Source organism: Fragaria vesca, linkage group LG3 (genome assembly GCF_000184155.1).
Source record: "Fragaria vesca subsp. vesca linkage group LG3, FraVesHawaii_1.0, whole genome shotgun sequence".
Classification (NCBI taxonomy): domain Eukaryota; kingdom Viridiplantae; phylum Streptophyta; class Magnoliopsida; order Rosales; family Rosaceae; genus Fragaria; species Fragaria vesca.
The window spans coordinates 11480296-11495182 of NC_020493.1; the positions used below are offsets into that span (position 1 = coordinate 11480296).

At 37.0% G+C, this 14887-nt stretch overlaps 2 protein-coding genes across 2 annotated transcripts; both read left to right on the top strand.

Annotated features, from left to right (window-relative positions):
* Positions 1-4628: 4628 nt before the first annotated feature.
* Positions 4629-5972, top strand: LOC101303105 (BAHD acyltransferase At5g47980-like). Its single transcript, XM_004295643.1, has one exon. It carries the CDS (start codon positions 4629-4631, stop codon positions 5970-5972), a length of 1344 nt encoding a protein of 447 aa, XP_004295691.1.
* Positions 5973-12108: 6136 nt separating this feature from the next.
* Positions 12109-13437, top strand: LOC101303405 (BAHD acyltransferase At5g47980-like). The gene has a single exon (XM_004295644.1). It carries the CDS (start codon positions 12109-12111, stop codon positions 13435-13437), a length of 1329 nt encoding a protein of 442 aa, XP_004295692.1.
* Positions 13438-14887: the final 1450 nt, after the last annotated feature.

A 14887-nucleotide genomic window follows, 5' to 3' on the forward strand; every position in this document is an offset into this window, starting at 1 on the left:
GGTTAATATGTCGTCTGTATGAACTTGAAATATTCAATTCATTTGAGTTTGGGAGAGGGTGCCAACCTTAATGTATTCATCGCACAACATAAAAATGTCGTCTGGACCTGAAATATTTGAATTTGGGCGCCGTAATTTTCCCTCGCTTTTCTTCAATGTGAGACGGCGATTATATGTCGTCTAAGGTTGTAAATAAGTGGTCAACATAAATTGTGCATATTTTCCAAACGGGAACGCTCTTATCTCCTCCGACTAAAACTTATATTTTTGATTAGCCGGTACTCAAACTCTTGTTAAGAGTAGGAAAACATATATATGTAATAGTTTGGACACTTTGATGAAACGATTATGTACTTCTCCTTGTGGAAGCTATAAGAAAGTTTATGTATATATGAAGTTGACTCTAATGATCGAGACCTATAAGTTATCGAAAATGGATAAATTTTCTTCCACATACATATTTAAGTACCGCGATCATATCCAACGGTCAGATTAGGTAAATTTTGTTTCTTGCATATAGTTGTCTTATAAAGATGTATGTTTACAAAGAACTTAGTAAACATGTTATAGCACATTAGTACGCACGTTGTGATTCAAACGACGGAAATAATTTTTTTTAAGTTTGAGTGTCAGATGTCAACATAATAGTGAATTATGGGTGTAGAACAAAATTCAAGCATTTTCGATAAAGTTCGGATCTCGGTCGATGCGGTTAACGTGAATGAAATCTTTCTTGGTAATTTCAAACGATATATATATGTTGTCTGAAAAATACTTTTAAAAGTCAACACTTTTATCTAAACGAAAACCCTCTTATCTAGACCGACTACTACTTAAAGTTGAGATTCGTCAATTCTAGCTTATACCCTCATTTAGTGTCAACGAAACTATTTCGAGTTGACGCCTCAGAAGATCAAAAAGGTTGACTTTTTGTCCTGTTGCCTTTTTGAACGTTGTGGAGTACGAACGTTTAAATCAAGTTTTTATGAACGTTGTGGAGTACGAACGTATAAATCAAGTTTTTAGTGTTACGAAGAAACGAGTGTAAATTAAAGTCAAGCTTGAAATAGAGAGAAATTTCTAGACAAGTCTTGAAACTTAGTCGTGGGGGCAATTTTGTCATTTCACACGCATAAGTATACAAAGGATGTAAAAAAACCCTAGCACTCCAAAACTCTCCCTCTCCCTCTCAGCCGCATCCCTCTTTTCTATCTCTCTCCCTCTCTCAAACTCTCTCGATCTCTCTCTGTGCTTTCCTCTGCCACCGTCGGAAATGGTAGCTCCAGCCATCGTCTCACCCAATCACCTTCACCAATCGATTCACCGCTTAAACTAAGTCATACCCAACCCAAATCAACAACCTGCAACTACCCCAATGTCGGTCCTCAATCCCTAGACATCCACTTTTGGCGGAGATCGATGGAGGAGGATAGTGACTGTCCTTCTCTGTTTTTCGGCAAGAGCTTGGGCTCCGGTCACCGATCCACCTAGTGACGGTGAGACCCTTCCTCCTCTCTTCCTTCTGCACAGTCTAGTGCTTTATTTTCTTCAATTGAGACCTAACTCAGAAATCCCCTTTTGTGTTTCTGGGTTTCTTGAGCTTCTTTTCCGGCGATTATGTTCTTCGTGTTCTGGTGGTGACCACGAGCTCCGACGAGTGTAGTTCATCGTTGGCGAAGCCGGGACTTAGAGTTGGGAAGCTTTGGGGCAGCTGCTGTTATGTAGCATCGTGGCAGAGGGACTGCTTATTGATTTCAAGCAAGGAGAGGTTGCTGGGTTTGAGTGGTGTTCAGATTGGAGGTAAGGAGTTCGATTTGGTCGGCTGTGTTGTTGTTTGTGTTGCGGTTATTTAGTTGGATTGTGACTGAAATCATTGTTGTGGTTGATACTTGTCGATAACTTGGTGATAGGAGTTTATGGGGAGGCTATGGCGAAATTTCGGCAAGTCACCGGGATCCGACGAGTATTTCTGGCAAGTTGCCGGAATCCCTATCGCGAGGCAGCAATTCCGGCAGAATCCGTGAAGTTAAACATTTGTGGTCTCAAGACAAGTCAAACGACAAGTAATTGTCGTTGAACTCTAGATGATATAGCGCCTAGTAGTTTGACAATATGAGACGACATATAGTTGTCATTAGAAGTCTCATAGTACAACATATCTTTGTTTTATTTGTCGTTGAACGTTATATCAGTCGACACTTATCTATAGTATGGATAAATATAAGAGGACGTAAACATCATTAATTTCTTCCTTATTCTGGCTTCAGTCGACATTTATATGTTGTATGTAATCCATTAACACGACATATTTTTCTGAAACCTTCCAGATTCAGCTTCTTCCAGACGATATAAGATATGTCGTCTGAACAGATATCAGACGACGGTGGAAAACTGTCATCTAAGGTCAATCACACGACACAGCCTCAGACGACATAAAAAAAACTGTCAGACGACAGACCTGGACTATCGTCTGATGAATATTTTGGCATAGTGTAGAAGTATTACTGACCTGTGGGGTGCGCACTACCTCCTTTACAACAATACCAGTAATCGGTTTGTTAGTGCTCTGAGTCTGAGCTAGTTCTGATTTCCATTCCTTACACCGATGGAAAAGTATATCAGGCTTCAATCCCTCCTTACCATGCATAGTATCATTCCTACACTTCCAGATCCACCAGCAAACTAATCCAAAAAACTCCAATTCTTTGTCTGGGCCCTCCAAAGCCACCCTATGTAAGAGATCACTAAAAGACTAAAATTTCCATAGCTTCACCACTCCAGCTAACCAGGTACACTTCCACACTTTCTGAGCTATGCGGCAATCCCACAAACTGTGTAAAACCGATTCACTAGCACCACCACACCTACCACAAATATCCGAAGAGCACACTTTTCGTTTAAACAAACGCTCAACACAAGGCAAGAAGGCATGGCAAGCTCTCCAAAGAAAAAGCTTTACTTTGTTTGGGACTGAGAGACCCCAGATAATACTCCATACCGAGTTGGAGTTGGTTTCATCCTTCTCACCACTACTGCTCGTGCTCTTTCCAACCTGTTTTAACTCCATTGTCAATCAGTAACCAGATTTCACAGTGTAATATCCATCATTTATGTAGTGCCAAATAGCTACATCACTTCCACTCTTTTCACATACTGGAATGGACAAAAATTTATCCGCATCCACAGGAAGAAAGTGAGTTTGAATAAAATTTACATTCCACATACCTGGACTCATCATTAGAGTACTCACTCTAGTGTTGCTATCCCACATACCTGGACTCATCATCAGAGTACTCACTCTAGTGTTACTATCCATAAACCATGGAGTTACTACTCGGAATGACCACGGAGAGGGAAGCCATTTATCAGGTAGGGTAGTTTGTAAATAAAATTGGATTAATGTAATATAATAATAGATAATGGAATATAAAAATAGATGGAATATAAAAAATACATGGTGTTTTTGAATAATGAAAAATAGTGCTAGGGTTAACTGCTAGCTAGTATATATGTAGTTGATTATGTTTTGGGGTTCTCATTTGAGGACAATGTACCTAATTTGATGTATCAGTTGAAGTTAATAAACTGCTATTTCAATATATCAAAAAAAAAAGAAAAAAAGTCAGTGTGAATATGTGAATATATGTGTGTGTATATATATACAGTTCATATCCAGAGCGGTGTCCCGTTTTGAAATTAAAGTGTGAACCTCCTTATTTCGCTCACTTTCAGATCGCATTTCCACAATTTCACATTTCATTGTTTAAAACACAGTGTGTATATTATTTATGCAAAGTTTTATCCAATTTGAAGATCATTTGAGTTTCCGTAATCATAATTTACACGAACGGTTCTGTTTGGACAGCTTTTGTTCTGTTGATTTATTTAATCTAATTTAATATCCACATAATCTCCAAATTAGATGAAACTGTGTAAGAATATGATTGTATTGCTCGATCGATGATGATTGCATAGAGTCATATAAGGCGTTATCGTGTTTAAAGAAGACATGGCAGTATGAAACCAATAAGGGCCGGAGGCTAGGTACTTGCATATCTATACGCCTCTTTTTAGTCACAGTGCTCTGACTTAAAAGAAATAAATGAGTGTAGCTGTCTCATGCATTCAAATAATCTATACACATGCATTTCACACAGTTTATGAGCAAATGCTTATGCATGCAAAAGCTGTTGGAATTAGAAAAATAGAAAATTTAAATTCAGATCATATATATGTGCCATACAAAATATTTTAATCACAATTCACAAACATTACATACAGTTTTTTTTTGTTTTTTTTTATACGAAACATTACATACAATTTACAATTGAAAAAAATATAAGCAAATGCTTGTGCACGCAACATCTGGTGGAATTGTGAAATAAATTTTTTAATCCAGAATTATGTGCTATACAATATATATTAATCAATCTTACAGATTCCTAAAGAACTACATATGGTCAAACGCAGATCAATGCCGTATCATATGCATGGCAATACAATCACATAATAAGTATCTTTCCTTTCATACGCCGTGTCACTTGAGCCTATATATGCATGGGAACAAGCTAGGTCTATCATATTCATATCAAACTCAAGTCAGTCAAAGTGGTACGTAGAAGAGGAACATGAGTGCAGAGATGAAGGTTGAAGTCATTTCCAGAGAAACAATTACACCATCCTCTCCAAGCCCTCCCCACCTGAAAAGGGTAGAATTCTCTTTGTTTGATCAGGTTATTCTTGAACATTATGTCCCACTGGTTCTTTTCTATCCCAACCATGCTGATCATCATGAGGTCGATACCGATCACCAGTCATTGATAGCAAAGAAATCCAGCATTTTGAAAGCATCACTATCTGAAACCCTCACTCACTTCTATCCCTTAGCAGGGGAATTCCAATACAATGATTCAATCTGTTGCGATGACCGTGGGGCTGCGTTCATTGAAGCCAGGGTAAATTGTCGAGTATTGGAGATTTTGAAAAGCCCGGATACTGAGATGCTAAAATGTCTGTTTCCAGCTGCGGTAGACTCCACTCAAGCACTTACAGGCTATCTTCTACTGGTCCAGGTCAACTTCTTTGAATGTGGTGGATTGGCAATTGCAATCAACATTTCACATAAGGTGGCGGATGCTTTTACCTTCAGCAGATTCATAAAAAGCTGGGCTGCGGCAGTTGCCCTTGGCTCCAAATGTACAACTGATCATCATCCAATAATGCATCCAATAGAGTTTGGTGCTGCGGCTTCACTTTACCCAGCACAGGATTTCTTAAACGCACCAAGAAAGTTCCAGAAAAGGGTTCCAGAAAGTTGCACAACAAGAAGATTCGTGTTTGATGCGTCAAGTATTGCTGATCTCAAGTCCAAAGCTACTAGTGCTGCCGTGCCAAGTCCAACACGCAATGAAGTAGTGTCAGCACTCATCTGGAAATGCGCCATGGAAGCATCAAGATCAAACTCGGGTTCAATAAGGCCTTCCTTGTGGAGTCAAGCGTTGAACATGCGAAAAAGATCAGGGCAGGAATTTACAGAAAACTTATTGGGGAATTTTGTTTGGTCCATGGCAGCAGTAACAACAGAAAGTGAAGTAGATCTTCGAAGTTTGGTTGCTAGGTTCCGGAAATGCTTGGAGGCCTATAACGTAACCTATCCTAATGGAGTTACTGCAGAGCAAGCCTATCAAAAAATCAAAGAGTCTGCTGGGAACTTCTTGGCAAACAAGTGCATGGACAAGTATAGTTGCAGCAATTGGTGCCGATTTCCCTTCTATGAAACAAACTTTGGCTGGGGAAAGCCATCATGGGTAAGTATCCGGAGCTTCCCATATAAAAATACAGTTATATTGATGGATGCAAAAGATGGCAATGGAATCGAAGCGCACTTGACTCTCTTAGAAGAAGACATGGCCATATTTGAAAGCAATAAGGAGCTGATTGCTTATGCATCTCTGAATCCAAGTGTCATTTAACCTTGCATCCGGAAAAAGTGTGCTTCTAGTTAAATGTGACCTAGCTCATTTTTTTTTTCATGCTCATCTGTTCTCTATGAGAAATAAAGCTGCACGGTTGAGTTACGAGAGATAATCTGACCAGATGTATGTACTTTTTGCTTTTCACTATTTTATTTTTATTTTTTTTGAGAATGTTTTTTGCTTTTCACTATACCTAGCTAGTATGAGGATCGGAATTCAACTTCTTACCACAATGAGGCTCTGATTACTAAGATTTGAACTGTGCATTATTTCATCATTGAAATAATATTGTCTTACAGAAAGTATCTATAAATTCATCAAACAAGTATGCAGAAGCTGCTAAATCTCACTAACCAAACGTTTGGTATAAATATGTTAGTCACATGGGTGCATGGTTCAAGTGCATCATGGTGTAAACGTTTGAACCACCTAGAACCTACCTTACGTGACAAGCTGACGTGACATATCCATGTCATCAATATAAGATTTCTAATATTTTGAATTTTTGTTTTTTATTATTAATTACGAAATCTCATTTTTCATTTTGTATATTCCCTAACCCTATCATATTATGTATTTATCTTCTAATCGTTTAAAACGAAATCCTAAAAAAAAAAAAATCCTTATAATATGTCTTCAAACAAACGTGATTCTATTATATCTTCCTCTCATCTCTCCCATCCTCCCACCTCTTCAATTCAATTGATTAGGAATTCTCAATTTGATTCTGGCTTTGTCAATGACAAACTTTTCTCTGCCTATTCTAGTCGTGGTTAGTGTTTTTTTTTTTCCCCTTTTCATAACATGTTTGGAATTAAGGGTTTGGGGAGTGGATTCGAATTGGGGTTCATATTATAGCTGTGATTTTGAATTAGGGTTCATACCCAAACCCTTAATTCCAAACATGTTATGAAAGGAAAAGAAAGAAGAAGAAAAAATAATCACGATTAGAACAGGCAAAAGATGTTTGCGAGAAAGCCGAAATCAAACTGAGAATTCTTTAATCAATAGAACTACGTCGGTTTGAAGATGTATTGTACGTAGGCAAAAATATATATATATATATATAGGGTTGAAGAGTAAAGGATAGGGTTTAAAAAATAAAAATCAAAAAATAAAAAATCAAAAAAGAAATTTTGTAATTCATAATAAAAAACAAAAATTTAAAATATTAAAAATCTTATATTGATGACGTGAACATACCAGTTAGCTTGACACATAAGGTAGACTCGTGGTTCACCAAAAATAATTCACCTAGCATTATTCTAGACCGGCTTAAGCGCTGGGCAACCAGGGCAACCGCACTAGGCCCGGGAAGAAAAGAGGGCACGATCTGACAAACAAGGTTGTGGAGCAATTGAGAATGGTTGGTTTAATTAGCTTGATAATTGAAAAGATGGCATGTGGCAGCAAAAGAATAAACATATTTATCTCTCTTTTCTCTTCTCTCCCCAGCCAAACAATCACGTCGTCTACGTATTCTTTTTATTCAATCTTCAATCATGACTACCATGTTTTTTTTCTTTTTGGGACATCAAATCAGAGCCATCCGTTTTGAAAAATTATCTTCTCCCTTATTACCAAGGAGGCCAGCGCATTTATTACGCCCACTTCTCTTTCCTCGAAAATATATTGGGTATCCAGAAAATTTCAATAGTCTAAAAAATAGATATCTAAGAAAATATCGGGAAAATATCGATTTCATTAAAATTTTAAAAAGAAATATCCAAATATAGTTACATATATTGAGTCTATTAATATGTTTAAATGTATATGTATAACATATATCTATCTTAGTAGAGATGGCTAAGACGTTTCTCTCGTGTTCTTATGAGATTGAGGTTTGAATCCCAGCTCTCAAATTTAAAAATTATCGACAATTGAAAAGAACGAAAATATTGCTGATATTTCAGCAATAAATTTAATTTTTAGTCCTTAATTTTAGGGTCGAAACTCAACGACAATTCAGTATTTTTTATATTAAAAAATTATATGAGGGACACAACTATTTTGTTCGCACCGGGCCTTATATCCTTCAGGACTCGCCCTACATTACTCTTGCAGATTTTGTTTTCCCACCACAAGGTCATGATTTAGTCATCAACTCATCGCAACGTGCCGTGGAGTATGTTCATGAAGCTTGTAAAACAAGAAGAGTAGAGTTTGAGGCCTCAAAGATTGCATCTCTCAAGTCTAAAGCTGTTAGTGCTACAGTCCCAAACCCGACAAGTGTGGGGAAACGGAAGCATCAAGATCAAACTCTGGTTCTTCAAGGCCATCCATGTGGCGTATTCAAGCAGAAAACATGCGGAAAGTGTTGCGCAAACCCGATTTAATGGGAAATGCTGTAGGAGTCTCTATAGCAAAGACACAAGAAAGTGAGGCAAATCTTCAAAGCTTGGTTGCTACAATCAGGAAAGACAGCGAGGAATTGAAATTGAAATATGGTAATGGGGTTTAGTGGGGATGATGTCTGCTTACTTTTCAAGGAGTATAGAATCATAGATATCTAGGAAAGAATGATATAGATAAATACAACTGCACCAGTTGCAGGTTTGGCTTCTACGAAGCCAATTGTGGATGGGGAAAGCCATCATGGGTGACTATCCCAGGTGCAGTAATCTAGAATGTGATTTCCTTGCTTGATACATGGTGATGGCATATAGAAGCAATCATGAGTTTCAAAGAAGAAGACATGGCTGTAATTGAAACAAATAAGGAGCAGCTCTGCATATGCTTCTCTTAATACTTGCATAAGGAGCAAACTTTGACATAATGTATCTATGTATGCGTAATGAAACATAGAAAATGTGCAATGATCTTCCATAATTTTCCAACAGCGAAAGTACTAGTAAACATTAACAACATATCCCTTGTGGTCATCCATGAGAAATAAAGTTCATTGATTCACCACTGCTCTTTTTTTTACGCGGAAAAGAAAAAGGCTACAAACTGAAGCATCTACAGCAACCTAAACTGAATTGATCGAAATAAAGGCCTTGAGGGCCGATATGAGAAGTTTCTCATGGTGACCCATATTTGCAGTTGTGTCCCCTACCCAATGGAATGTACTTACAGTGGATTTCTTCAACCTGGGAAGCTAAGGGCTAATCTTCTAAAAAAGATTAGGTTGGTAAGTCGCCAATTCAACCGNGTTAACNGGTCTTGGATCAGTAGATTGGCTAACTCAGCAGCAGACCATGTTGCAAACTTAGCCAAATGCGGAGTGTGCATAGGGGACTGGTTCTCCAATCCCCCTCCCCTCCCTAATGCATATTTTGTTGTATGATGCTCAAACAGATTCTCCTTAGGCTTGTTAAGGTTCTCTGTGTTTCCTCCTTTGTATCTCTCAGCCTTCTGGCTTTTGCAATGGAAGTTTCTAATTACCAAAAAAAAAAAAAAAGGTGATGATACTACAAATCCAGCCAATTAACTAGCTAGTAGCACACTATTGTACATAACAGACTATGAAAAGAAAATCGGACGAAATATATCGTCTAAAGCTTTCCTATCCCTGTGGTCCTTATGCCTTGGAGTACTCCAAGTCTCCAACGACAAACTATCGTTAGTATCAGACCATCATCAATGGGAGAGGCTGATACAGATTTCTACAACTACACCAGTCGGTGCAGGGAATCCCATCCAGGAAGGCAATTATAAATGGCGAAAGTCATCATGGGTGGGTACAACAGGTGCACAACTCAATAATGTAACTGTATTGCTCGACACAGAAGATGGAGATTGCCATTATTGCATAAAGGTGTTCTCTTGTAGAAGAAGACATGGTTGTAACCGAAACCAATATGAGGCTGCTTCCATATGCTTCTCTCAATCACTCTCATATCTGACCCCCAAAATTATGTTCTATCACGTACATCATACTCCATCCAGCAAGAATAAATTATACAAGAATTAATATCTAAGTTTGAATATACGAGTGTTACAGATTCCTAAATATCAGCAGCATGTAATATTGTACGTGGGGATAAACCAGAGAGGTAATGATCCAAAATTTCCCATCATTGTAGCACTTTAACATCATCAATGGAATAAGAATCAGAGGATGATAACTATAACTATACCAATTGGTGCAGGTTTCCCTTCTAGGAAGCCAATTTACGATGGGGAAAGCCATCATGGGTACTTATCTGTAGTTCCCAAGTGCCTAGTCAAGAATGTAGCTGTATTGCTTCACACAGAGGCATAGAGGCTGTAATTCAAATCAATAAGGAGCTGCTTGCATATGCTTCTCTCAATTAATCACACTCATTTACTTAATTAGTACAAAAAGATATCCATTCAGCTGGGTTTTGATCGAGGAAAGGCAAAATATTTGAACTAGATCAATCCATATGTTAGCAAACCCAGTAACTATTAGCAGCAATGTTAGATGAGGTCTCAAGTTTAAATCTTACCCAAAATAAATATAAAATATATAATTATTATTATCCACACCTGCATTAACAATAAGGTCTATACCTTACATGAAAAAGATTCACTTTAAATCAATATAAGCAAATGCTGTGCATGCAGAACTCGTTGAATTGAAAAACAAAAAGAGTTAAAATAAACCCCAGAATTATAGCATATAGTGGTGATACATACTCCACTAGCTCCAGCAAGAATAACATATGCGCAAGTTGATATATATACATACAAGGCCTTCCCATTAAGGGATCCCTTATTGTAAGTTATATGAGGGATTGAACATTATACCAATTTTTTGATCACATATCAACATTTCTGCCATTCAATCTCTACATATATATGAGTAGATCATTTTTGGAATTTTTCAGCCAAATTAGTGATCGTTAATGTTTTGAATTAACTTAAATCAATAGACGGTTCAAATCTGCCAAACTTAAACCGTTCATGAAAATCGCGGTTTTGAGCAGGTTAACGATCACCAATTTGGATGAAATTTTGCATAAGTGATCTGCATATTAGGACCTAAAAACTGAACGGTTAATATTTTAAAAATATGATCGAAAAGTTGGTCTAATGCTCAATCTCTCATATAAGTCATAACAAGGGATCCATTATCCTTAACTTAACTATGATGCAGATTTTCTTATTTTGACTCACTTTTCGATCATATTTTTCTCATCTTAACTGTTTAGTATCTAGGTATGTATGAGTAGATCATTTATGCAAAATTTCAACTAATTTGGTAATCGTTAAGGCCTTTAAAATGTATTAAATCAATGAACGAACTGAATCTGTACAACCTAACCGTCCGTGTTCTTCATGGTAAATCACAGTTTTGAATGCCTTAACAATCACCAAATAAGCTGAAATTTTGTAGAGATGACCTACTCATATATACATGGATACTGAACGATTAAGATGAGAAAATATAATCGAAAAATTGGTCAATTAAACAAATCCGCACCATAGTTAAGGACATCCTCACACACACACACACACATTCAACACAGATCAATAATAGTCAATAGTAAATACCAATGATGATACAATAACAGACAAGAGTTTACTTTCCTTTTAGAGCATCTCCTATCATAAGCCAAATTTCAAACCAAATTTAGCTTACAAAACAAGAATATTCTATAGAATCTTTTTTTAGCCTACCAAATTCTCCCACCATAAGCTAAATCTTTGGCCAAATTAAGAGTATTTTGGCTTACGAAACACTCCCACCGTAAGCTAAATCCTAAGGTAAAACCATTTTTTTCTTTTGTTATATATTTGTTTAATTTAATAATTAACCATGAAATTTTTTTTATATAAATATATTCGATATATATGGGGCTCATATGAAAGATCTCGTCGAGATTGTCACGATGGTATAAAATTTTGTTAGTAACGAATTTTTAATTTAGATGCTATTATAAATTAGAATAACAATATTTAAAGTTGAATAAAATAATACTTAGTTTTAACCTACTAACCCGATAAGCCAAATTTGGCTTACAAAATTACAAAATAGCTCAAGCTAAATTTTTTACCATGAGAATTGTAATTTGGCTTATGGTGAGAGTAACTATAGGCTAAATTTGGTTTTTTAGCCTATGGTGGGAGATGGTCTCATGTGAGCTGTGATCCTCTGGCCAACTTTATGGCTTTATAAGCATGGTAAGGATCTTTGATATGAAACTCAAGACAGAGGAGCAAGATGAGTACAGATTTCAAGGTTGAAATCATTCACAAGGAAACAATTACACCATCCTCTCCAACCCCTCCCCACCTGAAAAGTGTAAACCTCTCTTTTCTAGATCAGGTTATTCCTGAAGTTTATGTCCCACTGGTTCTTTTCTACCCCAATCATGCTGATCAGGAGCTCAATTCAGATCACCAGTCATTGATAGCAGAAAAATCCAGCATTCTAAAAGCATCACTATCTGAAACCCTCACTCACTTCTATCCCTTAGCAGGGGAATTCCAATACAATGATTCAATCTGTTGCGATGACCGTGGAGCTTCATTCATTGAAGCCAGAGTAAATTGTCGAATATTGGATATTTTGAAAAGTCCAGATACTGAGATGCTGAAATATCTATTTCCAGCTGCTGTAGAATCCACTCAAGCACTTACAGGCCATCTTCTACTGGTCCAGGTCAACTTCTTTGAATGTGGTGGAATGGCAATTGCAATCAACATTTCACATAAGGTGGCGGATGCTTTTACCTTCAGCAGATTCATAAAAAGCTGGTCTGCAGTTGCCCTTGGCTCCATTAGTACAACTGATCATCTTGTGCTTCCTGCAAAGTTTGGTGCTGCAGTTTCTCTTTACCCACCACAAGATTTCTTAAACTCACCAAAACCTCTTGTGGAACTTACTCAAGGAAAGTGCACAACAAGAAGATTCGTCTTTGATGCCTCACGAATTGCTGCTCTCAAGTCCAAAGCTGCTAGTGCTTCAGTGCCAAATCCTACGCGTGTTGAAGTAGTGTCAGCACTCATCTGGAAATGCACCATGGAAGCATCAAGATCAAAATTGGGTTCGATAAGGCCTTCCTTGTGGTGTCAAGCAGTGAACATGCGTAAAAGATCAGGGCAGGCATTCACAGAAAACTTATTGGGGAATTTTGTGTGGTACTTAGCAGCAATAACAGTAGAAAGTGAAGTAGATATTCAAAGCTTGGTTGCTAAATTCCGGAAATGCAAGGATGACTTTAAAGGAAAGTACCGTAATGGACTTACTGCAGAGGATGCCTATCAAACAATCAAAGAGTCTGGGAACGTTTTGGCGAAGGAGGGCATAGACAACTACAGTTGCACCAGTTGGTGCTGGTTTCCCTTCTATGAAACCAACTTTGGATGGGGAAAGCCATCTTGGGTAAGTGTCCGTAGTTTCCAACTTAAAGATACCGTTCTATTGATGGACGCGATAGATGGCAATGGCATCGAAGCGTCCATGTCTTTCTTAGAAGAGGACATGGCCATAGTTGAAAGCAATCAGGAGCTGCTTGCTTATGCATCTCTGAATCCAAGTGTCATTTAGCTGGTATCGGACTAGTCCCACTTTGTGCTTCTATTTAAATGTGATCTCTCATTATTTTCATGCTCAGATATTACAGTCTTTTCTGAGAAATAAATTTGCATATTGAGAGACCATCATATCTGTGCCTTTTGCTTTTTAGTTTTTAATACACAGTATGAGGACTTCAACTTAACGTACACTAGGAGGATTTGATTACTAGGATTTGAACTGTCTGTTTAGTTTTATGATTGAAATAAATTTGTCTGGTAGAAAGAAGTTAGAGACATACATCTAAGTGTGCAATAAGCTACCAAATCAGGTTAAAATAAAAAGCAACTAGAACTAACTAACTGCGCATTTTTAGGGAAACTATTTTGGAGTATGATAAGAGAAAGCATTAGAACCTCAACATTTCCAGAAAACTGGAGCTGGCGCCCACGAACACAACCAGAGCCTCAGGCCTCAGCTGCTTTTAAAGAATTGTTTTGATGCTTGTAGTCTCTGTTTGTGACCTGCAAAGTGATGCAAATGAGAAATGATAAATAAATATACATTGAAAATTTTGGAAATCGGAACTTATTTCCTGAAATTGTTTATTCTGTCAATGGGACGTCATATTTCTCTAACTGCTATCATATACATCAGTCTTCAAGCAGACAAGCACTCTAAATAATCAGCACTCAACAATGGCTCATGAATTAAGCTTATTAGAGTATCTCCAACAACTTTTCTATTTTCTTGATTTCCACAATTTTGGAGAATATTAAGCCTTTTTTAGGTCCAACAGTTTTCCCATCTCATTCTCTAAGACTATCTCCCATCATAGGCTAAATTATCATAGGCTAAAAAACCAAATTTAGCCTATGTTTACTCCCACCATAAGCTAAATTACATTTTCCAAGATAAAAAATTTGGCTTGAGCTATTTGGTAAGCCAAATTTGGCTTATGAAGTTTGTAAGCTAAAATTAAATGTTATTTTATTTAACTTTACATTTCTCCTTTTAATTTACATTATCATCAAAATTAAAAATTCGTTACTCACAATCATCGCGAAGATCTCGACGAGATCTTTCATATGAGCTCCATATCGAATATATTTATATAATATATTTTTTATGAGTAATTATTGATTTAAACAAATATATGAGAAAAGAAAAATAAATGGCTCTACCTTTGGATTTAGCTTATGGTGGGAGTGTTTTTTAAAGCCAAAAGACTATAAATTTGGCTAAGGATTTAGCTTACGATGGGAGACTCTGGTAAGCTAAAAAAAGATTCCACAGAATATTCTTGTTTTATAGGTTAAATTTGGCTAAGAATTTAGCCTACCATGAGAGATGCTCTAAAATGGGGATGGAGAAGAAAAAGAAGTCTTCATTCCTCAAATTTGCAGCAAAGTCTTCATTCCCCAAAATTTGCAGCAAAGTCTTCATTCCCCAAAATTAAATTCTTTACGCACTCCAATGAGAA

Excerpts from the sequence above, each read along its gene's own strand:
- LOC101303105 (XM_004295643.1), top strand. The coding sequence starts at position 4,629 with ATGAGTGCAGAGATGAAGGTTGAAGTCATTTCCAGAGAAACAATTACA.
- LOC101303405 (XM_004295644.1), top strand. The coding sequence starts at position 12,109 with ATGAGTACAGATTTCAAGGTTGAAATCATTCACAAGGAAACAATTACA.